General features: G+C 40.0%; 1 protein-coding gene across 1 annotated transcript in view; it reads right to left on the reverse strand.

The window, feature by feature from the left end:
- Window positions 1-26,307, reverse strand: part of EPB41L5 (erythrocyte membrane protein band 4.1 like 5) — a 405,052-nt gene that overhangs the window by 238,508 nt on the left and 140,237 nt on the right. Inside the window, exon 3 of the mRNA XM_053712169.1 lies at window positions 19,857-19,961. Coding sequence (XP_053568144.1) covers window positions 19,857-19,961 — 105 coding nt within the window. The remainder of the gene's footprint in view (window positions 1-19,856; window positions 19,962-26,307) is intronic.

Genomic DNA, 26,307 nt, shown 5'->3' on the forward strand with positions numbered 1-26,307 from the left:
TACCCTTCCTGCTTAGAGCTAGCAAAGAGAATGACTGGGGGGTGGAGTTAAGGGGGGAGCTATATAGACAGCTCTGCTGTGGTGCTCTCTTTGCTACTTCCTGTCAGGAAGGACAATATCCCACAAGTTAGGATGAATCCGTGGACTCGGTACATCTTGCAAAAGAAATGAGGCTATAGTTAAGCTTTGTTGGTTGACCAGGACAAGACACCAAGCAGAAAAAGAAAAAAACTTTATTTTAGGAATATCATTGCTATCACTTTATATTTAAGTTTTTGAAATATGAGTTTTTTAAATGTAAGTTTAAATCATTGGTTTCAATAATAATAAACCTGCACCAAATCTTAAAGGAAAATTCGGAATTAAACACACAGCTAAAGTTTCACTCAGGAGCTGTAAGCAGCTGGTGACTGGTTTCTATATGCGTCTATCACTGCTGATTGGCAGGATGGCTTGCAGCTCCAAAGCAGATTAAAAACAGATAGGTAAAACACATTGTAAGCTGTAGTGTAATGCAGAAATGGCATACAGGGACAAATCAGTCAATGCAAATGCAGATTGTGTATTAGCATGCCCCTTTAAATGAAAGGCTAATAAGCAATTAATTTAGTATGGAGGACCTTATGGCAGGACTGCTACACACCCAACAACAACCTGAAGCACAAGAACGTAATTAAAGGGGCAGTCTAGTCAAAATTAAACTTTCATGATTCAGACGGTGTTGCTCTTACCTGTTTTTATGAAGACTCTGCAATAAAAGGTTTTGAACTCTTTCATCCCTGTGCCCACTTTCTTGTTTCTTGATGATTCAGATAGGGCATGCATTTTAAACAACTTTACAACTCACTTTTATCATCAAATTTGCTTTGTGCTCTTGGTATTCTTTGTTGAAAGCTAAACCTAGGTAGGCTCATATGCTAATTTCTTCACTATTGTAGGCCGCCTCAAATCTCAATGCATTTGACTTTTTTTACAGCTAGAGGGCGTTAGTTTATGTATACCATTCTAGATAACATTGAGCTCACGTCCGTGAAGATACTTATGAGAGGGCACTGATTGGCTAAACATAGAGACGCCACTTTCATCTCAAAAGTAACATTTTAGGTGGAAAGTGTTAAAATGTAGTAATCTATGTTCTCACGGAATGAAATACAGAACATTAGAGCCCTTATCAATATCCCAGTGCAGATAAAGCCCAACCTAATGGCAATACAGTCTCTTCCTTACATGCTTTGTAGATTTGTATTTATTTTAAAGGGATAGAAAGGTCAACATTTTAATGTGCATAGGTGCATTTGAGTTTTAAATAGAATCATTTTTACATAGTAACATAGTAACATAGTAGATAAGGTTGAAAAAAAGACTGAAGTCCATCGAGTTCAACCTATACAAATCTAAAATACTTACAAAAAGCTCCAGTTAAGCTTAAATAACCCCATTAAAATGTGACCCATTTAATACTAACAAAATTCATGGATATGATTGCTAGTATTAAATGGGTCACATTTTAATGTCACATAATTTTACAATATACTTCCTTTAGCAAAAATGCTTTTAGTAAAGGATTATTACCGTTTTTATGCTGAGGGCACATGCTCCAGTATGTGGTGTGCATTGTGCCTGCAAAGACATAATTTGCATCAAACAAGCCACTGCTGACTGAGAAGGTGTAGTGTTTGAATGCTGGTGCACCGGCCCTCACAGCATATGTGCGTATGCTGCTGGAAAACAGTAATAACTTTTACAAGAAGCATTTTTACTACTGGAAGTAAAATGCAAATATGCCACACACATTCAATTTTGCTCTTTGTGTGCCTTTAAATGACTCTACAGATTCCCTTTACAGAAGGGAGACAGATTACATTGGTGTCCTATGGAATTGTATTAAAAACAATAACTTCTGTGTCTAGAAGCCTTTATTGAGAAGTGCTTTGCGTGCGCCTCAGTTACATGGTACATATCAACCCCCTATTCCCAGGCTCACAGCAGCGCTGATGAGAGGTGGGACTTGCACCTATCTGTGCCTGTCTCAGGCTGCTCAGCTTCCCTGGAATGTGGAGGAGATGAAAGAAAACAGACTTTGGGATGAAGCTCATTCACAGCTCTGTCTCTCCTCCTATTCTGCTGCCCCAACCCCCAGCATTCTGATGTTAGTATGGGAACCTGGGACAAGCAGTGGGAGTATACTGAACACTGTAAAAAATGTGCCTGTAGCTGACCTCTAAAATTAAACAGGAATAACCTTATAATTACACAAATAAATAACATGTTGGGTTATCTTACAGTGCAGTCACATACATGGACAGATTATATAAAGAAATCTTGTGTCTTAAACAAAAAAATATGAAAGTTTTAAAATGTGCTGGACAGTATTTAGATATCTGGTGCTCTTGCCCAAATAAATGTGCGTCCACAAGTGCGCTCAGGAGCATGTTTGGGTACACTTAAAGGGATAGGTCATACTTTAGGTCACATGCAAATGTAAGACTTATGACTTTTGCTTTTTTCGACTAGTATCCTCTGTTAAAAATGCATACCTAGGTAGGCTCAGGAGCAGCAAAACATGACTGGCAGCTAGCTGGCTAGGGACATATGCCTCTTGTCATTGGCTCACCAGTTGTGCTCAGCTAGTTCACAAAAGTGCATTGCTGCAGAGCAAGTGCAACAATAAAATGCTCCAACACATTACAGCATTTTCATGTCCCTTTAACGTCTATGAAGATTTGTTGTTACAACCACAATGTGATCCAAAACAGGAACTTGAGTGCAACCACCTTTATGAAGCTGCTTATTTGATCTAAAAGCATCTTGATAGCGTACAACAATTTTTTTCTATTATTTTTTATTAAAGACATTAAAAGGGATATTAAACACTAAATAATTACTAGATAGAATGAAGCATTCAAAGAAAAGATTATTCTTTAAATAACATGTAGATGTATTTTTTAAAGTTTCATTAGCTCTTTAAATATTGACAAAATAAGTGTAAGGTTTTAGTGTCTATAAAACAATGGAAGAGGCCATGTTGTAACTTAGATTACCTTCTCTGGTGTGATCAATTAGTGGGAGTTATAGGTCAGTGTGCAGCCAACGGCTGTGCGGAATATAACAATGTTCTGCACTTCCATTTCGAACAGGAACGGAAAAGATCACAATTTGACACTAATTACAGGAAAAGGGGACAAAATAAATAATGAAAGTATATTGCAGTTTTTTTTCTTTAACCCCTTAATGACCACAGCACTTTTCCATTTTCTGTCCGTTTGGGACCAAGGCTATTTTTACATTTTTGCGGTGTTTGTGTTTAGCTGTAATTTTCTTCTTACTCATTTACTGTATGGACTTTCTAAAGATATCATTATTTTCATCATATCTTATAATTTACTATAAAAAAAATATAAAATATGAGGAAAAATTGAAAAAAAAAAACTTTTTCTAACTTTGACCCCCAAAATCTGTTACATATCTACAACCACCAAAAAACACCCATGCTAAATAGTTTCAAAATTTTGTCCTGAGTTTAGAAATACCCAATGTTTACATGTTCTTTGCTTTTTTTGCAAGTTATAGGGCCATAAATACAAGTAGCACTTTGCTATTTCCAAACCACTTTTTTCCAAAATTAGCGCTAGTTACATTAGAACACTAATATCTTTCAGGAATTCCTGAATATCCCTTGACATGTATATATTTTTTTTTAGTAGACATCCCAAAGTATTGATCTAGGACAATTTTGGTATATTTCATACCACCATTTCACCGCCAAATGCAATCAAATACAAAAAATCGTTCACTTTTTCACAAATTTTTTCACAAACTTTTGGTTTCTCACTGAAATTATTTACAAACAACTTGTGCAATTATGGCATAAATGGTTGTAAATTCTTCTCTGGGATCCCCTTTGTTCAGAAATAGCAGACATATATGGCTTTGGCGTTGCTTTTTGGTAATTAGAAGGCCGCTAAATGCCACTGCGCACCACAAGTGTATTATGCCCAGCAGTTAAGGGGTTAATTAGGGAGCTTTTAGGGAGCTTGTAGGGTTAATTTTAGCTTTAGTGTAGTATAGTAGACAACCCCAAGTATTGATCTAGGCACATTTTGGTATATTTCATGCCACCATTTCACCGCCAAATGCGATCAAATTGAAAAAAAAGTTAAATTTTTCTCAATTTTAGGTTTCTCACTGAAATAATTTACAAACAGCTTGTGCAATTATGGCACAAATGGTTGTAAATACTTGTCTGGGATCCCCTTTGTTCAGAAATAGCAGACATATATGACTTTGGCGTTGCTTTCTGGTAATTAGAAGGCCGCTAAATCCTGCTGCGCCTCACACGTGTATTATGGCTAGCAGTGAAGGGGTTAATTAGGGAGTTTGTAGGGAGCTTGCAGGGTTAATTTTAGCTTTAGTGTAGAGATCAGCCTCCCACCTGACACATCCCACCCCCTGATCCCTCCCAAACAGCTCCCTTCCCTCCCCCACCCCACAATTGTCCCCGCCATCTTAAGTACTGGCAGAAAGTCTGCCAGTACTAAAATAACATAATTTATGCTTACCTGATAAATTCCTTTCTTCTGTTGTGTGATCAGTCCACGGGTCATCATTACTTCTGGGATATAACTCCTCCCCAACAGGAAATGCAAGAGGATTCACCCAGCAGAGCTGCATATAGCTCCTCCCCTCTACGTCAGTCCCAGTCATTCGACCAAGAATCAACGAGAAAGGAGTAACCAAGGGTGAAGTGGTGACTGGAGTATAATTTAAAAGATATTTACCTGCCTTAAAAACAGGGCGGGCCGTGGACTGATCACACAACAGAAGAAAGGAATTTATCAGGTAAGCATAAATTATGTTTTCTTCTGTTATGTGTGATCAGTCCACGGGTCATCATTACTTCTGGGATACCAATACCAAAGCAAAAGTACACGGATGACGGGAGGGAAAGGCAGGCTCATTATACAGAAGGAACCACTGCCTGAAGAACCTTTCTCCCAAAAATAGCCTCCGAAGAAGCAAAAGTGTCAAATTTGTAAAATTTGGAAAAAGTATGAAGTGAAGACCAAGTTGCAGCCTTGCAAATCTGTTCAACAGAGGCCTCATTCTTAAAGGCCCAAGTGGAAGCCACAGCTCTAGTGGAGTGAGCTGTAATTCTTTCAGGAGGCTGCTGTCCAGCAGTCTCATAGGCTAAACGTATTATGCTACGAAGCCAAAAAGAGAGAGAGGTAGCAGAAGCTTTTTGACCTCTCCTCTGTCCAGAGTAAACGACAAACAAGGAAGAAGTTTGGCGAAAATCTTTAGTTGCCTGCAAGTAGAACTTGAGGGCACGAACTACATCCAGATTGTGTAAAAGACGTTCCTTCTTTGAAGAAGGATTTGGACACAAGGATGGGACAACAATCTCTTGATTGATGTTCCTGTTAGTGACTACCTTAGGTAAGAACCCAGGTTTAGTACGCAGAACTACCTTGTCTGAGTGAAAAATCAGATAAGGGGAATCACAATGTAAGGCTGATAACTCAGAGACTCTTCGAGCCGAGGAAATAGCCATTAAAAACAGAACTTTCCAAGATAACATTTTTATATCAATGGAATGAAGGGGTTCAAACGGAACACCCTGTAAAACGTTAAGAACTAAGTTTAAACTCCATGGTGAAGCAACAGCTTTAAACACAGGCTTGATCCTAGCTAAAGCCTGACAAAAGGACTGGACGTCTGGATTTTCTGACAGACGTCTGTGTAACAAGATGGACAGAGCTGAAATCTGTCCCTTTAATGAACTAGCTGATAAACCCTTTTCTAAACCTTCTTGTAGAAAAGACAGTATCCTAGCGATCCTAACCTTACTCCAGGAGTAACCTTTGGATTCGCACCAGTATAGGTATTTCCGCCATATTTTATGGTAAATCCTTCTGGTAACAGGCTTCCTAGCCTGAATTAGGGTATCAATAACCGACTCAGAAAAACCACGTTTTGATAAAATCAAGCGTTCAATTTCCAAGCAGTCAGCTTCAGAGAAGTTAGATTTTGATGTTTGAATGGACCCTGTATCAGAAGGTCCTGTCTTAGAGGTAGAGACCAAGGCGGACAGGATGACATGTCCACTAGATCTGCATACCAAGTCCTGCGTGGCCATGCAGGTGCTATTAGAATTACTGATGCTCTCTCCTGTTTGATTTTGGCAATCAATCGAGGAAGCAGCGGGAAGGGTGGAAACACATAAGCCATCCTGAAGTTCCAAGGTGCTGTCAAAGCATCTATCAGAACTGCTCCCGGATCCCTGGATCTGGACCCGTAGCGAGGAAGTTTGGCGTTCTGGCGAGACGCCATGAGATCTATCTCTGGTTTGCCCCAACGTCGAAGTATTTGGGCAAAGACCTCCGGATGAAGTTCCCACTCCCCCGGATGAAAAGTCTGGCGACTCAAGAAATCCGCCTCCCAGTTCTCCACTCCCGGGATGTGGATTGCTGACAGGTGGCAAGAGTGAGACTCTGCCCAGCGAATTATCTTTGATACTTCCATCATTGCTAGGGAACTTCTTGTCCCTCCCTGATGGTTGATGTAAGCTACAGTCGTGATGTTGTCCGACTGAAGCCTGATGAACCCCCGAGTTGTTAACTGGGGCCAAGTCAGAAGGGCATTGAGAACTGCTCTCAATTCCAGAATGTTTATTGGAAGGAGACTCTCCTCCTGATTCCATAGTCCCTGAGCCTTCAGAGAATTCCAGACAGCGCCCCAACCTAGTAGGCTGGCGTCTGTTGTTACAATTGTCCAGTCTGGCCTGCTGAATGGCATCCCCCTGGACAGGTGTGGCCGATAAAGCCACCATAGAAGAGAATTTCTGGTCTCTTGATTCAGATTCAGAGTAGGGGACAAATCTGAGTAATCCCCATTCCACTGACTTAGCATGCATAATTGCAGCGGTCTGAGGTGTAGGCGTGCAAAAGGTACTATGTCCATTGCCGCTACCATTAAGCCGATCACCTCCATGCATTGAGCTACTGACGGGTGTTGAATGGAATGAAGGACGCGGCATGCATTTTGAAGCTTTGTTAACCTGTCTTCTGTCAGGTAAATCTTCATTTCTACAGAATCTATAAGAGTCCCCAAGAATGGAACTCTTGTGAGAGGAAAGAGAGAACTCTTCTTTTCGTTCACTTTCCATCCATGCGACCTTAGAAATGCCAGAACTAACTCTGTATGAGACTTGGCAGTTTGAAAGCTTGAAGCTTGAATTAGAATGTCGTCTAGGTACGGAGCTACCGAAATCCCTCGCGGTCTTAGTACCGCTAGAAGGGCACCCAGAACCTTTGTGAAGATTCTTGGAGCCGTAGCCAATCCGAATGGAAGAGCTACAAACTGGTAGTGCCTGTCTAAGAAGGCAAACCTTAGATACCGGTGATGATCTTTGTGGATCGGTATGTGAAGGTAAGCATCCTTTAAATCCACTGTGGTCATGTACTGACCCTCTTGGATCATGGGTAAGATTGTCCGAATAGTTTCCATTTTGAACGATGGAACTCTTAGGAATTTGTTTAGAGTCTTTAAACCTAAGATTGGCCTGAAAGTTCCCTCTTTTTTGGGAACCACAAACAGGTTTGAGTAGAACCCTTGTCCTTGTTCCGACCGCGGAACCGGATGGATCACTCCCATTAATAACAGATCTTGTACGCAGCGTAGAAACGCTTCTTTCTTTATCTGGTTTGTTGACAACCTTGACAGATGAAATCTCCCTCTTGGGGGAGATAATTTGAAGTCTAGAAGGTATCCCTGCGATATGATCTCTAGAGCCCAGGGATCCTGAACATCTCTTGCCCAGGCCTGGGCGAAGAGAGAGAGTCTGCCCCCCACTAGATCCGGTCCCGGATCGGGGGCTCTCGGTTCATGCTGTCTTTGGGGCAGCAGCAGGTTTCCTGGCCTGCTTGCTCTTGTTCCAGGACTGGTTAGGCTTCCAGCCTTGCCTGTAACGAGCAACAGCTCCTTCCTGTTTTGGTGCAGTGGAGGTTGATGCTGCTCCTGTTTTAAAGTTCCGAAAGGGACGAAAATTAGACTGTCTAGCCTTAGCTTTGGCTTTGTCTTGAGGTAGGGCGTGGCCCTTACCTCCTGTAATGTCAGCGATAATCTCTTTCAAACCGGGCCCAAATAAAGACTGCCCCTTGAAAGGTATATTAAGTAATTTGGACTTAGAAGTAACATCAGCTGACCAGGATTTTAGCCACAGCGCCCTACGTGCCTGTATGGCGAATCCTGAGTTCTTAGCCGTAAGTTTGGTTAAATGTACTACGGCCTCCGAAATGAAGGAATTAGCTAGTTTAAGGACTCTAAGCCTGTCCGTAATGTCGTCTAGCGTAGATGAACTAAGGTTCTCTTCAAGCGACTCAATCCAAAATGCTGCCGCAGCCGTAATCGGCGCGATACATGCAAGGGGTTGTAATATAAAACCTTGTTGAACAAACATTTTCTTAAGGTAACCCTCTAATTTTTTATCCATTGGATCTGAGAAAGCACAGCTATCCTCCACCGGGATAGTGGTACGCTTAGCTAAAGTAGAAACTGCTCCCTCCACCTTGGGGACCGTTTGCCATAAGTCCCGAGTGGTGGCGTCTATTGGAAACATCTTTCTAAATATTGGAGGGGGTGAGAACGGCACACCGGGTCTATCCCACTCCTTAGTAACAATTTCAGTTAGTCTCTTAGGTATAGGAAAAACGTCAGTACTCGCCGGTACCGCAAAGTATTTATCCAACCTACACAGTTTCTCTGGTATTGCAACGGTGTTACAATCGTTGAGAGCTGCTAAGACCTCCCCTAGTAATACACGGAGGTTCTCCAATTTAAATTTAAAATTTGAAATATCTGAGTCCAATCTGTTTGGATCAGAACCGTCACCCACAGAATGAAGCTCTCCGTCCTCATGCTCTGCGAGCTGTGACGCAGTATCAGACATGGCCCTAGCATTGTCAGCGCACTCTGTTCTCACCCCAGAGTGATCACGCTTGCCTCTTAGTTCTGGTAATTTAGACAAAACTTCAGTCATAACAGTAGCCATATCTTGTAATGTTATCTGTAATGGCCGCCCAGATGTACTAGGCGCCAAAATATCACGCACCTCCCGGGCGGGAGATGCAGGTACTGCCGCGTGAGGCGAGTTAGTCGGCATAACTCTCCCCTCGCTGTTTGGTGAAATTTGTTCACATTGTACAGATTGACTTTTATTTAAAGTAGCATCAATACAGTTAGTACATAAATTTCTATTGGGCTCCACCTTGGCATTGGAACAAATGACACAGATATCTTCCTCTGAGTCAGACATGTTTAACACACTAGCAAAAAACTTACAACTTGGTTATAATCTTTTTTAGCAAAAAACGTACTGTGCCCCAAAGAGGTACTAACGATTAAATGACAGTTGAAATAGTGAACTGAAAAACAGTTATAGCATCAAACTTTAAAACAACAAAACTTTTAGCAAAGGTTTGTTCCCATTAGTAAAATAACAATAATTAAATTTGACATAAAAAATACAAAGCAACGTTTTTATTCACAGTCACTATAAGAATTCTCACAGCTCTGCTGAGAGAATTTACCTCCCTTCAAAGAAGTTTGAAGACCCCTGAGATCTATCAGAGATGAACCGGATCATGCAGGAAAAATAAAAGTAACTGACTGGTATTTTTTGATGCGTAGCAAAGAGCGCCAAAACGGCCCCTCCCTCTCCCACACAGCAGTGAAGAGAAACGAAACTGTCACAAACAAAGCAAAAAAACTGCCAAGTGGAAAATAATGCCCAAATATTTATTCACACAGTACCTCAGCAATGTAAACGATTCTACATTCCAGCAAAAACGTTTAACATGATAAATAGTTATTAAAAAGGATTAGTGACCTTTAACAGAGTAGTTCCGGTGAAATACCATCCCCAGAATACTGAAGTGTATACATACATGTCATTTCAACGGTATGGCAGGATTTTCTCATCAATTCCATTCAGAAAATAAAAACTGCTACATACCTCAATGCAGATTCCTCTGCCCGCTGTCCCCTGATCTGAAGCCTTTACCTCCCTCAGATGGCCGAGAACAGCAATATGATCTTAACTACTCCGGTTAAAATCATAGTAAAAAACTCTGACAGATTCTTCCTCAAACTCTGCCAGAGAAGTAATAACACGCTCCGGTGCTATTTTAAAATAACAAACTTTTGATTGAAGTCATAAAAACTAAGTATAATCACCATAGTCCTCTCACACATCCTATCTAGTCGTTGGGTGCAAGAGAATGACTGGGACTGACGTAGAGGGGAGGAGCTATATGCAGCTCTGCTGGGTGAATCCTCTTGCATTTCCTGTTGGGGAGGAGTTATATCCCAGAAGTAATGATGACCCGTGGACTGATCACACATAACAGAAGAAAAAAGGGTTTTTTTTTAAAAAAAAAAAAAAATTTTTAGCCCCCAACCTCCCTGATCCCCCCCAAAACCGCTCTCTGACCATCCCCTCTGCCTCATTGGGGGCCATCTTGGGTACTGGCAGCTGTCTGCCAGTACCCAGTTTGCAAAAAAAAAAGTGCTTTTTTTATTTTTGTTTGGCTTTTTTTAGTGTAGCTTCCCCCCCCACACAGACAAACCCCCACCACCTTGCTGATCTTTTTTTTAAAAAAAAATATTTAGGCATTTAAACATTTTTTATTAACAAATTTTCTGTAGTGTAGCGGTTCCCACCCGCTCCCTCCCTGTGCACGCGCCCGCGCCCGCCCTCCCGTGCGCGCCCCCGCTCATCCCCGCCCACGATCCCGCCCCCCCTGCACATAACCAGGGCCATCGATGGCCGCCACCCGCCTCCCGGTCCGGCTCCCACCCACCAACGCAGGGAGCCACCGATCTCCGGTGCAGAGAGGGCCACAGAGTGGCTCTCTCTGCACCGGATGGCTTAAAAAGGTTATTGCAGGATGCCTCCATATCGAGGCATCACTGCAATAACCGGAAAGCAGCTGGAAGCGAGCAGGATCGCTTCCAGCTGCTTTCCACACTGAGGACGTGCAGGGTACGTTCTCAGGCATTAACTGACTTTTTTTTGAGGACGTACCCTGCACGTCCTCGGTCGTTAAGGGGATATAAAATTTATCATTTTATATTACCATCTCAAAGTGTTTAATTTACCTTTAAACATATAGATATTGTACTATATAATGTTTAATTTCATGTAGTAAACTACATTGTAATGTCATTTCATAATTTATTCCACCCCTTTTTCATGTAATTTAATTGTGAAAATTGTCGGCTTACCTATTCCTATTAAAAGGACAAGTGCAGACTCCATACATAAAGGGACAATGTACTGTGATTTATTTCTTCCCTTTAGTGTGCTCCCAGTGATTAATTTTACCTTATGCAGTGTATTAAATAGTTTACAAAATAGCTTGTTTACCTTTATTTTGGCATTTGAAATAGCTGTTTTTTGAATGTTGTATCCCCCACCTATACTGAAAATCTCAACACGTAAAGGGATATTAAACAGTGCTCCTTTAGTAAAATATATGTTAAATAAAAAGAAACATAAAAAGAAAGAAAAAATACATTCAAATTAAGGAGCAGCATTCTGCCTCTGCTAAGCATGGGCAGAACCTGACTTCCTTCCTGTCTCTCTAGCGTTCACTAAATAGTAAACCAGCTCATGCTACTCTAGAAGAATAGTTCCATTAAGTTAGATATGCCTTCTTGTAGGGCTGAACAATTAACCGCCATTTAAAAACCGCAAAAGTACACTATTTTTAGCCCCGCCCCCCATGACGTACAAATACCACTAAATTACCTCTGATCTCTACGGTGACGCTTTCATAAATTTACGGGCATTAGAAAGAGGCTGTGAATCTGCACTTGCGCTATGCTCCATATGTTCTTCCTTTATTGTAGGAGAGTGGTGGAGCCCCTTGAGTAAAGAAAAGAAAACTGGAGGAGCAGTGACTGACCGTGTGATTACTTCTGTATAGTCCCCGGTGGGCTTACTCATATCCCCTGTGCTGTATAGGTAGGCAGAGCAGAGAACGTGTGCTAGGCATGGCATGGTACAGGAGTCTGTGTGCTTAACACAAAGCAACGTTCCAGTAGCAAACCCACATGTCTGGTACGCTGTACATACTGCCGTATAGTGTCTACCTAGACCGGGATTTTAATGAGTCAGCTGGGTAATATGCAGCTTCACAGCACCTTACACTTCGTAGTGAGAACTGATAAGTCAAATCAAAGGAGCGTAACATATGCAGTAACTTCAGATTTGCAAGTTTTTTTTAATTTAGTGGCCTCTGTGTCAAGCTTTGCTTTGACATTTTTGTATTATATCATAAAAATAATGACACTTTCTAATCCTACAACAAAACAACTTTATTCACTCAGTTTCTACTCCTAAGATAATGAATGTTAAAAATAATCTTTTTCCATCATGCATGGAAGTGGATAGTGCTGCTGCGTATAGGTTATCCACAGTTTCGGTTTGGCATAAGCACTTCTCTGCAGCCCCTACGCAGTACTTTAATTATGTAGTATCTAACCCTTTAGAATTGAAGGGTCGCTAATGCTATTGTTACATTTTCTACTATAATTGCCTTTTAATAGAGTAATAAATATACAAATTATTTAAGACTTTATAAATAATAAAACCAAACCAATATTATTTAAAAATTTGGTCTGTAAAGAACAGAATAAATGTTGACAAATTTAATTTAAGTACAGTAAACTTATATATATATATATATATATACATATAACATTTATACACACATCTATATAAATGTATTACTTGCACGTCAGGTTTGCACTTATAAACTAGTTTTGTTGTGTGTATTTTAATGCTCTCAGCCTGTATTGGTCAATGAGAAATATGTACTTTAAGATTCTGTACAGTTTAATGCATTTTTTAGTGAGAAATGTATGTTCGGCAGATACTGCTATTTCATATACAAAAATATACCGAGATGAAACATTTCCAATACATTTTGAACTCTGCAGCTGGTATTACAAGTCACTGTAAACACATTAAAGGGACACTGATTTACTCCTATTATCAATTTTTCTTCGTTCTCTTGCTACCTTTATTTGAAGAAAAAAAACATAATTTATGCTTACCTGATAAATTTATTTCTCTTGTAGTGTATCCAGTCCACGGATCATCCATTACTTATGGGATATTAACTCCTCCCCAACAGGAAGTGCAAGAGGATTCACCCAGCAGAGCTGCTATATAGCTCCTCCCCTAACTGCCATTACCAGTCATTCGACCGAAAACATGCAGAGAAAGGAAAACCATAGGGTGCAGTGGTGACTGTAGTTTAATGGAAAATTTACCTGCCTTAAAGTGACAGGGCGGGCCGTGGACTGGATACACTACAAGAGAAATAAATTTATCAGGTAAGCATAAATTATGTTTTCTCTTGTTAAGTGTATCCAGTCCACGGATCATCCATTACTTATGGGATACCAATACCAAAGCTAAAGTACACGGATGACGGGAGGGACAGGCAGGCTCTTTATACGGAAGGAACCACTGCCTGAAGAACCTTTCTCCCAAAAACAGCCTCCGAAGAAGCAAAAGTGTCAAATTTGTAAAATTTGGAAAAAGTATGAAGAGAAGACCAAGTTGCAGCCTTGCAAATCTGTTCAACAGAAGCCTCATTCTTAAAGGCCCAAGTGGAAGCCACAGCTCTAGTAGAATGTGCTGTAATTCTTTCAGGAGGCTGCTGTCCAGCAGTCTCATAGGCTAACCGTATTATGCTACGAAGCCAAAAGGAGAGAGAGGTAGCCGAAGCTTTTTGACCTCTCCTCTGATCAGAATAAACGACAAACAGGGAAGACGTTTGTCGAAAATCCTTAGTTGCCTGTAGATAAAATTTCAGGGCACGGACTACATCTAGATTGTGTAGCAGACGTTCCTTTTTCGAAGAAGGATTAGGACACAAAGATGTAACCACAATCTCTTGATTAATATACCTGTTAGTGACCACCTTAGGTAGGAACCCAGGTTTAGTACGCAGAACTACCTTGTCTGAATGAAAAATCAGATAAGGAGAATCACAATGTAAGGCAGATAACTCAGAGACTCTTCGAGCCGAGGAAATCGCCATTAAAAACAGAACTTTCCAAGATAACAACTTGATATCAATGGAATGAAGGGGTTCAAACGGAACCCCCTGTAAAACATTAAGAACTAAGTTCAAACTCCATGGTGGAGCAACAGTTTTAAACACAGGCTTGATCCTAGCTAAAGCCTGACAAAAAGCTTGAACGTCCGGAACTTCTGACAGACGTTTGTGTAAAAGAATGGACAGAGCTGAAATCTGTCCCTTTAAGGAACTAGCGGATAAACCCTTTTCTAAACCTTCTTGTAGAAAAGACAATATCCTCGGAATCCTAACCTTACTCCATGAGTAACTCTTGGATTCGCACCAATATAAGTATTTGCGCCATATCTTATGGTAAATCTTTCTGGTAACAGGCTTCCTAGCCTGTATTAAGGTATCAATAACTGACTCAGAAAAACCACGTTTTGATAAAATCAAGCGTTCAATTTCCAAGCAGTCAGCTTCAGAGAAATTAGATTTTGATGTTTGAAGGGACCCTGGATCAGAAGGTCCTGTTTCAGAGGTAGCGACCAAGGTGGACAGGATGACATGTCCACTAGATCTGCATACCAAGTCCTGCGTGGCCATGCAGGCGCTATTAGAATCACTGATGCTCTCTCCTGTTTGATTCTGGCAATCAATCGAGGAAGCATTGGGAAGGGTGGAAACACATAAGCCAACCCGAAGGTCCAAGGTGCTGTCAAAGCATCTATCAGAACCGCTCCCGGATCCCTGGATCTGGACCCGTAACGAGGAAGCTTGGCGTTCTGTCGAGACGCCATGAGATCTATCTCTGGTTTGCCCCAACGTCGAAGTATTTGGGCAAAGACCTCCGGATGAAGTTCCCACTCCCCCGGATGAAAAGTCTGACGACTTAAGAAATCCGCCTCCCAGTTCTCCACTCCCGGGATGTGGATTGCTGACAGGTGGCAAGAGTGAGACTCTGCCCAGCGAATTATCTTTGATACTTCCATCATTGCTAGGGAGCTTCTTGTCCCTCCCTGATGGTTGATGTAAGCTACAGTCGTGATGTTGTCCGACTGAAACCTGATGAACCCCCGAGTTGTTAACTGGGGCCAAGCCAGAAGGGCATTGAGAACTGCTCTCAATTCCAGAATGTTTATTGGTAGGAGACTCTCCTCCTAATTCCATTGTCCCTGAGCCTTCAGAGAATTCCAGACAGCGCCCCAACCTAGTAGGCTGGCGTCTGTTGTTACAATTGTCCAGTCCGGCCTGCTGAATGGCATCCCCCTGGACAGATGTGGCCGAGAAAGCCACCATAGAAGAGAATTTCTGGTCTCTTGATCCAGATTCAGAGTAGGAGACAAGTCTGAGTAATCCCCATTCCACTGACTTAGCATGCACAATTGCAGCGGTCTGAGATGTAGGCGTGCAAAGGGTACTATGTCCATTGCTGCTACCATTAAGCCGATCACCTCCATGCATTGAGCTACTGACGGGTGTTGAATGGAATGAAGGACACGGCATGCATTTTGAAGCTTTGTTAACCTGTCTTCTGTCAGGTAAATCTTCATTTCTACAGAATCTATAAGAGTCCCCAAGAAGGGAACTCTTGTGAGTGGAAAGAGAGAACTCTTCTTTTCGTTCACCTTCCATCCATGCGACCTTAGAAATGCCAGTACTAACTCTGTATGAGACTTGGCAGTTTGAAAGCTTGAAGCTTGTATCAGAATGTCGTCTAGGTACGGAGCTACCGCAATTCCTCGCGGTCTTAGTACCGCCAGAAGAGCACCCAGAACCTTTGTGAAGATTCTCGGAGCCGTAGCCAATCCGAATGGAAGAGCTACAAACTGGTAATGCCTGTCTAGAAAGGCAAACCTTAGATACCGGTAATGATCTTTGTGAATCGGTATGTGAAGGTAAGCATCCTTTAAATCCACTGCGGTCATGTACTGACCCTTTTGGATCATGGGTAAAATTGTCCGAATAGTCTCCATTTTGAACGATGGAACTCTTAGGAATTTGTTTAGGATCTTTAAATCCAGGATTGGCCTGAAAGTTCCCTCTTTTTTGGGAACCACAAACAGATTTGAGTAAAACCCTTGTCCCTGTTCCGACCGTGGAACTGGATGGATTACTCCCATTAATAAAAGCTCTTGTACGCAGCGTAGAAACGCCTCTTTCTTTATTTGGTTTGTTGACAACCTTGACAGATGAAATCTCTCTCTTGGGGGAGAGTATTTGAAGTCCAGAAGGTATCCCTGAGATATTATCTCTAGCGCCCAGGGATCCTGGACATCTCTTGCCCAAGCCTGGGCGAAGAGAGAAAGTCTGCCCCCCACTAGATCCGTTCCCGGATCGGGGGCCCTCAATTCATGCTGTTTTAGGGGCACCAGCAGGTTTCCTGGCCTGCTTGCCCTTGTTCCAGAACTGGTTAGGTCTCCAGCCTTGCCTGTAGCGAGCAACAGATCCTTCTTGTTTTGGAGCAGAGGAAGTTGATGCTGCTCCTGCTTTGAAATTCCGAAAGGAACGAAAATTAGATTGTCTAGCCTTAGGTTTGGCTCTGTCTTGAGGCAGGGCATGGCCTTTACCTCCTGTAATGTCAGCGATAATTTCTTTCAATCCGGGCCCGAATAAGGTCTGCCCTTTGAAAGGTATATTAAGAAATTTAGACTTAGAAGTAACGTCAGCTGACCAGGATTTTAGCCACAGTGCTCTGCGCGCCTGAATGGCGAATCCGGAATTCTTAGCCGTAAGCTTAGTTAAATGTACTACGGCATCTGAAATAAATGAGTTAGCTAATTTAAGAGCTTTAAGCCTGTGTGTAATCTCATCTAATGGAGCTGATTCAAGTGTCCCTTCCAGAGACTCAAACCAAAATGCTGCTGCAGCCGTGACAGGCGCAATGCATGCAAGGGGTTGCAATATAAAACCTTGTTGAACAAACATTTTCTTAAGGTAACCCTCTAACTTTTTATCCATTGGATCTGAAAAGGCACAGCTATCCTCCACCGGGATAGTGGTACGCTTAGCTAAAGTAGAAACTGCTCCCTCCACCTTAGGGATCGTTTGCCATAAGTCCCGTGTGGTGGTGTCTATTGGAAACATCTTTCTAAATATCGGAGGGGGTGAGAACGGCACACCGGGTCTATCCCACTCCTTAGTAACAATTTCAGTAAGTCTCTTAGGTATAGGAAAAACGTCAGTACTCGACGGTACCGCAAAATATTTATCCAACCTACACATTTTTTCTGGTATTGCAACTGTGTTACAATCATTCAGAGCCGCTAACACCTCCCCTAGTAATACACGGAGGTTTTCCAGCTTAAATTTAAAATTTGAAATATCTGAATCCAATCTGTTTGGATCAGAACCGTCAGCCGCAGAATGAAGCTCTCCGTCCTCATGTTCTGCAAGTTGTGACGTAGTATCTCACATGGCCCTAACATTATCAGCGCACTCTGTTCTCACCCCAGAGTGATCACGCTTACCTCTTAGTTCTGGTAATTTAGCCAAAACTTCAGTCATAACAGTAGCCATATCCTGTAATGTGATTTGTAATGGCCGCCCAGATGTACTCGGTGCCACAATATCACGCACCCCCCGAGCGGGAGATGCAGGTACTGACACGTGAGGCGAGTTAGTCGGCATAACTCTCCCCTCGTTGTTTGGTGAAATGTGTTCAATTTGTACAGATTGACTTTTATTTAAAGTAGCATCAATACAGTTAGTACATAAATTTCTATTGGGCTCCACTTTGGCATTAGCACATATAGCACAGATGTCTTCCTCTGAATCAGACATGTTTAACACACTAGCAAATAAACTAGCAACTTGGAAATACTTTTCAAGTAATTTACTATAATATGAAAACATACTGTGCCTATAAGAAGCACAGAAAGAGTTATGACAGTTGAAAGTTAATAAACTGAAAGGTTATAGCATCAAATCTTTGTAAAAAACACAATTTTAGCAAAGGCTTGTTCCCATTAGCGAAGGATAACTAACCCTGATAGCAGAAAAAAAAGTTACAGAAATAAACGTTTTTTATCACAGTCAACTACAATCTCACAGCTCTGCTGTGAATGATTACCTCCCTCAAAACAAGTTTTGAAGACCCCTGAGTTCTGTAGAGATGAACCGGATCATGCAGGAAATACAATGAGCTTCTGACTGAATTTTTTGACCTCCCCCTCACACACAACAGTGAGAGAGATCAGTAAACTGTCATAAATTAAATAAAACAACTGCCAAGTGGAAAAAATAATGCCCAAAACATTTTATTCACCCAGTACCTCAGAAAATGAAACGATTTTACATGCCAGCAAAAAACGTTTAACATAAATTAAGTGTTATTAAAGAGCCTGTTGCCAGTCCCTGCAAATTAGGCTAAAGTCTTATGCACACAGTATAATTCCAGTGAAGTGCCATTCCCCAGAATACTGAAGTGTAAAATATACATACATGACAGCCTGATACCAGTTGCTGCTACTGCATTTAAGGCTGAGTTTACATTATATCGGTATGGCAGAATTTTCTCATCAATTCCATTGTCAGAAAATAATAAGCTGCTACATACCTCTTTGCAGATTAATCTGCCCGCTGTCCCCTGATCTGAAGTTTACCTCTCCTCAGATGGCCGAGAAACAGCAATATGATCTTAACTACGCCGGCTAAAATCATAGTAAAAACTCAGGTAGATTCTTCTTCAAATTCTACCAGAGAAGGAATAACACACTCCGGTGCTATTATAAAATAACAAACTTTTGATTGAAGGTATAAAACTAAATATAATCACCATAGTCCTCTCACACATCCTATCTAGTCGTTGGGTGCAAGAGAATGACTGGTAATGGCAGTTAGGGGAGGAGCTATATAGCAGCTCTGCTGGGTGAATCCTCTTGCACTTCCTGTTGGGGAGGAGTTAATATCCCATAAGTAATGGATGATCCGTGGACTGGATACACTTAACAAGAGAAAAGGCATCTAAGCTAAGGAGCCAGACAATTTCTAGTTCAGTACACTGGACAGCACGTGTTTATTGGTGGGTGAATTTATCCACCCATCAGCAAGAACAATCCAAGTTGTTCCCCAAAAATGGGCCAGCATCTAAACTTACATTCTTGCTTTTCAAATAAAGATAAAAAGAGAATGAAGAAAATTTGATAATAGGAATAAATTAGAATATGCTTAAAATTGCATGCTCTATCTGAATCACAAAACAAAAAATTTGGGTTCAGTGACCCTTTAAGGGGAAACTAATTTTACAGTACATGGTTCCTATAGCACTGACATAGTCCATAAAGTCATTGGTTGCACACTCTAGTGACCCATTTATAACTGTTGCTAAATTGGCCCCAGCAGAGAAGAAAACCTAGGTTACAACAAGGTGGCGCTCACTACTTTTTTATAAATACATCTGCACATTATTATCAGTTTCTTTGAATACAGTAAAGATACAGTAATTGTATTTATATATAGGGTTATTATTATTATTATTATTGGTTATTTGTAGAGCGCCAACAGATTCCGCAGGGTTAAAAATCATACAACATATTGTATCAGCAGAAGATAGCCATCACACTGTATTTATATATCACTGTGTCAGCAGTTCTCCCCAGCTTCTAAGCAGTACTATAACCCTAGCAACGGGTTTAAACACATAGGTAAACACATAGATTTGCAGGGTCTATAGTGATAAAATGACATGTCCTAACAAATGAGAGTATTGCTTTTAGTTGTTTAATACGCACAGATCCACTACGTTGGAAAAGGGTTACTTACCGGCACCTGTGCAGAATCCATAAAGCGCAACCCAAAGTAGTCCTTTTCAATTAGATCTAGGTGGTACATGATCTGATCGAACAATTCCTGACCTTTGGCTTTTTTCTGCAATTAAAACACATTTTATGACAATCAATAATAATCTAGTATTTGATTAATTTATAAAATAAAATAGAGCTCAAACCATAATTTATTGCTTTACATTATGTATTCTTTATCTTCGGAAGTGTCTGATAATTTCCTGGAATGCATCAAGTGATATTTTAGAATTTCTATGCCGAGCGTAAACTGGCAAATGCACAATTCTGTTACAAAATGTACTATATTCGCTTGCTTAAAAGCAATATATAGTTACATTCAAGTGCACGCTACCTACCTATGCATGCTCTTTAAAAAATAAAGAAAAAGAAAAAAACAAATTACAATGAGAATGAAGAACATTTGATAATAAAATTAAATTGGTAACTTTTGTAAAATGGTATGCTCTCTTGTTTCTCAGCCTGTGATACATGTAACCCCTGGAGTTACCTGGACCTTTAAAATGGGTACTCAGTAGCTTGCCCTTTACTTAAAGGGACAGTCTAGGCCAAAATAAACTTTCATGATTCATATAGAGCATGTAATTATAAACAATTTTCCAGTTTACTTTTATAACCAATTTTGCTTTGTTCTCTTGGTATTCTTAGTTGAAAGGTTACCCTAGGAGGTTCATATGCTAATTTCTTAGACCTTGAAGGCCACCTCTTTTCAGAATGCATTTTAACAGTTTTTCACCACTAGAGGGTGTTAGTTCATGTATTTCATTTAGATAACACTGTGCTCCTGCAGTGTTGGTTATGCAAAACTGGGGAATGGGTAATAAAGGGATTATCTATCTTTTAAAACAATAAAAATTCTGGTGCAGACTGTCCCTTTAAGCTGCATAAGAGCAAAAAATACTGAAACATTAGGCATTTCTCAGTTCTACCCTCAAACTTCTCTAATAGGCTAGAATCATAATATGGCCATAGTCAAATTTGCCCTGATAAAATGTGCCAGGTAAAGTGCTCTGTACCCAAGTGTGATGAGCCTGACAAATTGCATATGTGATGAGGTTAGCTGCAGAAATATGTTAACATGAACATTATTTCCCTAATTTGTTATTTAAAGTTACATAATAGGGACATGAAACAAACATTCTTTGCCATTCAGACAGAGCATACAATTTTAAAAGTTTCCAATTTACTTTATTTTTATTTGCTTTGATCTCAAGGTATTCTTTGGTGAATAGATACCTAGGTAGGTGTCTGGAGCACTACATGGCAGGAAATGGTGCTGCCCTCTAGTGCTCTTGCAAATGGATAACATTATTGCAAAACTGCTGCCATATAGTGCTCTAGACAGGTGCATGATCCTGATCTTTTTTCCCCAAACAAAAATTACAAAGAAGAACAAAGTAAATTTGATAATAGATGTACATTAGAATGTTTAAAAATTGCATGCTCTATTTGAATCATGAAAGAAACATTTGGTGTTTCATGTCCCTTTAAAGAACTATAATGTAAGATGGACAAGACCCACTCTCGGGAATACGCCTGCCTAGCATTTGTCGATCTTGTGCAACCTAGTGCAGGAGAGCAGGGCTTGTCCATCATCCCAATCAGATCTAAGACCACAGTTCTTTATGTCCTCTTGCGTGAGCCTAAAACGCGTGGGCTTCAAAGGTGCATCCACAGCTTCTTAAATGGAGCCCTGTGTGTTGTGTGTGACTTTTCTCTATAAATGGCATTATTTATTGTTCTTATTTTTCAAAAGATTTGCTGAATTTGCATTCTGTAAAACTGGAAATTTAAAACAAATTCATGGAAAAAGAAAAATATATTTGATACCAAATTGTCACATTCATGCGTTGCCTTTTTTTTTTACCCTAATAATATTTACATATTGCAATTGACATTACTTAGGGCAAACATGTATGATGACTGTAAGGGTACTTGCTACTAAAGAAGTTTGGAATCCCTGATGAATCATGAAATCATGATGCAGCGTTTACACGACAATTCTGCATCATTCTATAAACAACAGATTTGATCATTAATTCTAAAGTGTGCTTCTCATGTGGTTTACATTTTTAAATGCAATGAGTAACTGCTTAATCATTTTAGCAACCTTATGCTGTGCTATTCTCTGGTGATTTATCAAGCTGTACAATAACATTTAAGCACACAAATGCAGGACTGTGTCAGCTCATCTGACAAAGTGAGCTCTTGAGGGTTAAGAACAACCATCTGGAATTTCCATGGCCAGGACAGCAAACGTATGCTGTATAAATTCTGAAACTAAAAACATTATCTCTACAAACATTACACAGACCCTATGCAGTAATTAAAGCTATGCTAATTAAGCTACTGAATGTTAATATTTGTTGCTCTAATCAACGGCTCTAAACAAAATAAAAATAAAAAAGGTGTCTGCAAATGACAATATTTTGGCCAAAACCACAAACACTGATTTTTTGCCAAACAGTTCACTTAGTTTATAAAAACAATAAATAAAATAAGCATTCAAATCACACTTCACATGGGTTTTGTTTTCTCCCTCTTCCCAAGAGCCTTTTCCCAGATGATACAACAGATACAAGAAGGTCCACAATAAAGTTAGTCATAATAAAAGGAGGTGTAGGAGAGAGAATATACAACATCATTTATACTGCAAATGCTTTTTCTCTCACAATGTGTGCAGTTTGGGAAACACATTTCATACCCTTTAATCAAATAAAAAGTCACCTGGAAAAAGAAAACTCAGGGTGTTTCAAATAAAGTTTTAAATACTGTGTAATTTCTCCATATATTTACAATGTATGAAGCACAAATATTAATTACTCATAAATACTCACACCAATTCCCGACGTGTGTAATGGATCAAGGACACAGCAATTTAAGTCCACTAAAGTGTAACACGGCATCAGCTGGAGTGCATTTTAATGGTTTGCAAACCGATAATGTACCTTTATTTTGTTATTTGAAATAGTTTATTTTGCTTGTTGAAACTACCACGTTCACTGAAAATATAAATAAACATATTGTCTGTAGAAAAGATATGTAAGCAGGAGACCATTGCCCTAATTAATCTCCCAGTAGGGGTTAGGAGACAGGTTTTTGTACCAGAAATAGTTGGTTCTGCCAAGCTATATTTAGAACTTCAAGACCGAGCTACGTTTAGACATAGATAACATTAGCAGGTCTGCTTTACCTGCAGGTCAAGCTCATTTTTATGGGCACGTTTTTGTTTTGTTTTTTAAAGAATAGGTGATGTTTTAATGAGAAAAATTGCCCTCTCAAATACAGAAATTAAGACGAAAGGAACAATTTAACATATATTTATTTAATACTCTTTATTGAGTATCACAAGTCATTTGGCACACATTAAAATGGATAGTAAACCCAAAATTTTTGTTTCATGATTCAGATAGAGCATGAGCTTTTAAGCAACTTTCTAATTTACTCCTATTATCAATTTTTCTTCGTTCTCTTGCTATCTTTATTTCAAAAGCAAGAATGTAAGCTTAGAAGCCGGACCATTTTTTTGGTTCAGCACCTGGGTTGCACTTGCTGATTGGTGGCTAACTGTAGTATGCTGTAGATAACACTTAGATTTCTGTATTTTCAAATAAAGATAGCAAGAGAATTAAGAAAATGTGATAATAGGAGTAAATTAGAAAATTGCATGGAAGGATCGCCATAACCTCTTGTTTGAGACACTGTGACTACAAATTGCTCCTCATTTAGCCAGTGCACGACAACATGGGTCTTACAAGGTAAACCCTCTGGTGAGGTTAGGCTGGTGGGATTGAATGCCGCTACACAAATCTGGCGTGATTACATTTTGAAAGAAAATTTCATATGCCACTGCGTCCTTTTTATCACAGCAATAAGAAATGACTAAACAAGCAGATTCATTCTTTGGCTGTTAAAGAGACATTCTAAAATAATAATGGCATGCCCCAATTCATTTTCCTTAATGTGCTCATTATTATGTGCAACTCCTGCAAAGCGACATTCCTACAAATTAGAAGAGTCAAGATCTGATGAAAGTTTGATAAATAGAAAGGTGGATAAAGGTGGTCTTGTTGTTAAAGGGACATAAAACCGGTTGAGATCTGTGCATATCCTAAAAGGGCTAATTAATTAAAAATAGTTTGCATTAAAAAAAAAAAAATTAAATATTGCTGGCAAGTATTTCCATCTTAATATGGGAAGAGTCCCCAGCTGCATTCCTTACTTGTGGGAAATACTGAATCTGGCCAAAAGCTTAAATACCTCTCCCACTTCCTCATATGCCCAGTCATTCTTTGCCTTTCGTCACAGGAGGTTGGCAGAGAAGTGTTAGAAGATTTCGGAGTAGTCTCTCCGAGATGGGACTGGAGTTTTAAGTTAGAGTCCGGAGATCAGGGAGAGTCTTTCTGCAAAACCATCCCGACTCATTAACAGCTCCATAGGCAATCAGCGTTTAACAGTTTCGCTGCCTGCTTTCTTCACTCAAGTCCATGTCCGAAGCGATGCTACTATCTGTCACACTTGAAGTGCTGTGTTCCTGTTCCACGGCATAGATTCTGGTAAGATCGTTTCATATTTATATACATGTATGATAACGCAAGAAGTCAGGGTCACAGTGTGACTCCTTTTATCTGTATAGAATCAAGGGTTAATATATCTCCTTAGGGGGATTATTGAACAGGGGGGAATAATCTTATAGGTTTATTTGATTTTATGCTGATTTTATGTGTGAGATGGTATGGGCTCATAGGCTGTTATGGAATATACAGGTTTCACTTTCACTTTGAGAGCCATGCAGCTTACAAGCTTGGCGCGCTTTATCATAACAGGGACGGTCCTGCATTGTGCACCATGTGATTCATTCCCTTTTTCCTGACCGGGTGTTTATCAAAGAGGAATCATAAATCTCTGTATTGTCTGGGTCATAGGAGCTGGTGAGTGCCCCAGCCATTGGTATATAAGGGTGCCATTTTTTATTTTATTTTTAGAAAATAAGATGTTTTATTTCTCTAGTTCTCCGGTTATTGCACTAACGATGGAGGATTCTGTTATTTTAGAGGGAACTCCCTCTATTCCTAAGTAGTAATTCCTGTTTATATGGTGAAGAGGCCTTAGATCCGCCCTCTCAATTATGTTCCATATGCCTTGATAATGCATACCTCCCAACATTTCAAAATTCAAGAGGGACACACACCCCCCCCCCCCCCCGGCAAAAAAAATTAAATGTGGTGGGCGGGGCTTAAAAAATCATAAGACCAAAGTAATAAAAATAAAATTCTAAATAAAGTCATATATTTTAATACACTTAGGCAGCAAATCAAACACAAGCTCAAACTACTGGTATGGCTATGTGAGCGCTGTATTTAATTAACCTTTGCAAAGACATTGCTAAATATTTGTATCTTAATTGCACATTTATTAATAAATTCTTTAAAACTACTCTCTGCATTCCCCATTAATATTCTAGATTCTGGCCTTTAAAGTCAGCAAAAATGCACAGTAGCACGCTACATAGCATACACTAACACATGCAGATACACACACACTACATAGCATACACTTATACATGCAGATACACACACACTACATAGCATACACTTACACATGCAGATACACACACACTACATAGCATACACTTACACATGCAGATACACACACACTACATAGCATACACTTACACATGCAGATACACACACACACTACATAGCATACACTTATATATGCAGCATACACTTATACATGCAGATACACAGACACTACATAGTATACACTTATACATGCAGACACACACACACACTACATAGCATACACTTATACATGCAGATACACACTTATACATGCAGATACACATACACACACTACATAGCTTACATTTATACATGCAGACACACACACACTACATAGCATACACTTATACATGCCGATACACATACACACACTACATAGCATACATTTATACATGCAGACACACACACACACAACATAGCATAAACTTATACATACAGATACACACACACAGTTATGGATACAGATAGACACAAACACTACATCATATATGGGTATCTGTAATTCATTGTATGGGGTCCTGGGGTTGGCAAGCATATTAGCTGGCAGTCTGCGGCTGCCACTGTTCGTTACATTGTTCGTTACCCTGGTATTAGCACTGCTCATTGTATAAAACTGAAGGCATGCTAGTATTATCACCAGGGGTTGGATATCATCATTACCAGAAGTAGGTTAGAGAGGTCACCATTACCCGTGGTCAGAGTGTATACAGCCTTCTTACTCCTACTTAACCCACACACCATTCCTTTTCCACAGGGAATCTAACAGGTATCTAATCCTGTGAGAGCAAAGTCAGCTGCTTCTGAGTATGGGCCCAATAGAATTTAAAAAAAAAAAAAAAAAAATGTTTT

The sequence above is a fragment of the Bombina bombina genome, chromosome 1, assembly GCF_027579735.1.
Source record: "Bombina bombina isolate aBomBom1 chromosome 1, aBomBom1.pri, whole genome shotgun sequence".
Lineage (NCBI taxonomy): Eukaryota > Metazoa > Chordata > Amphibia > Anura > Bombinatoridae > Bombina > Bombina bombina.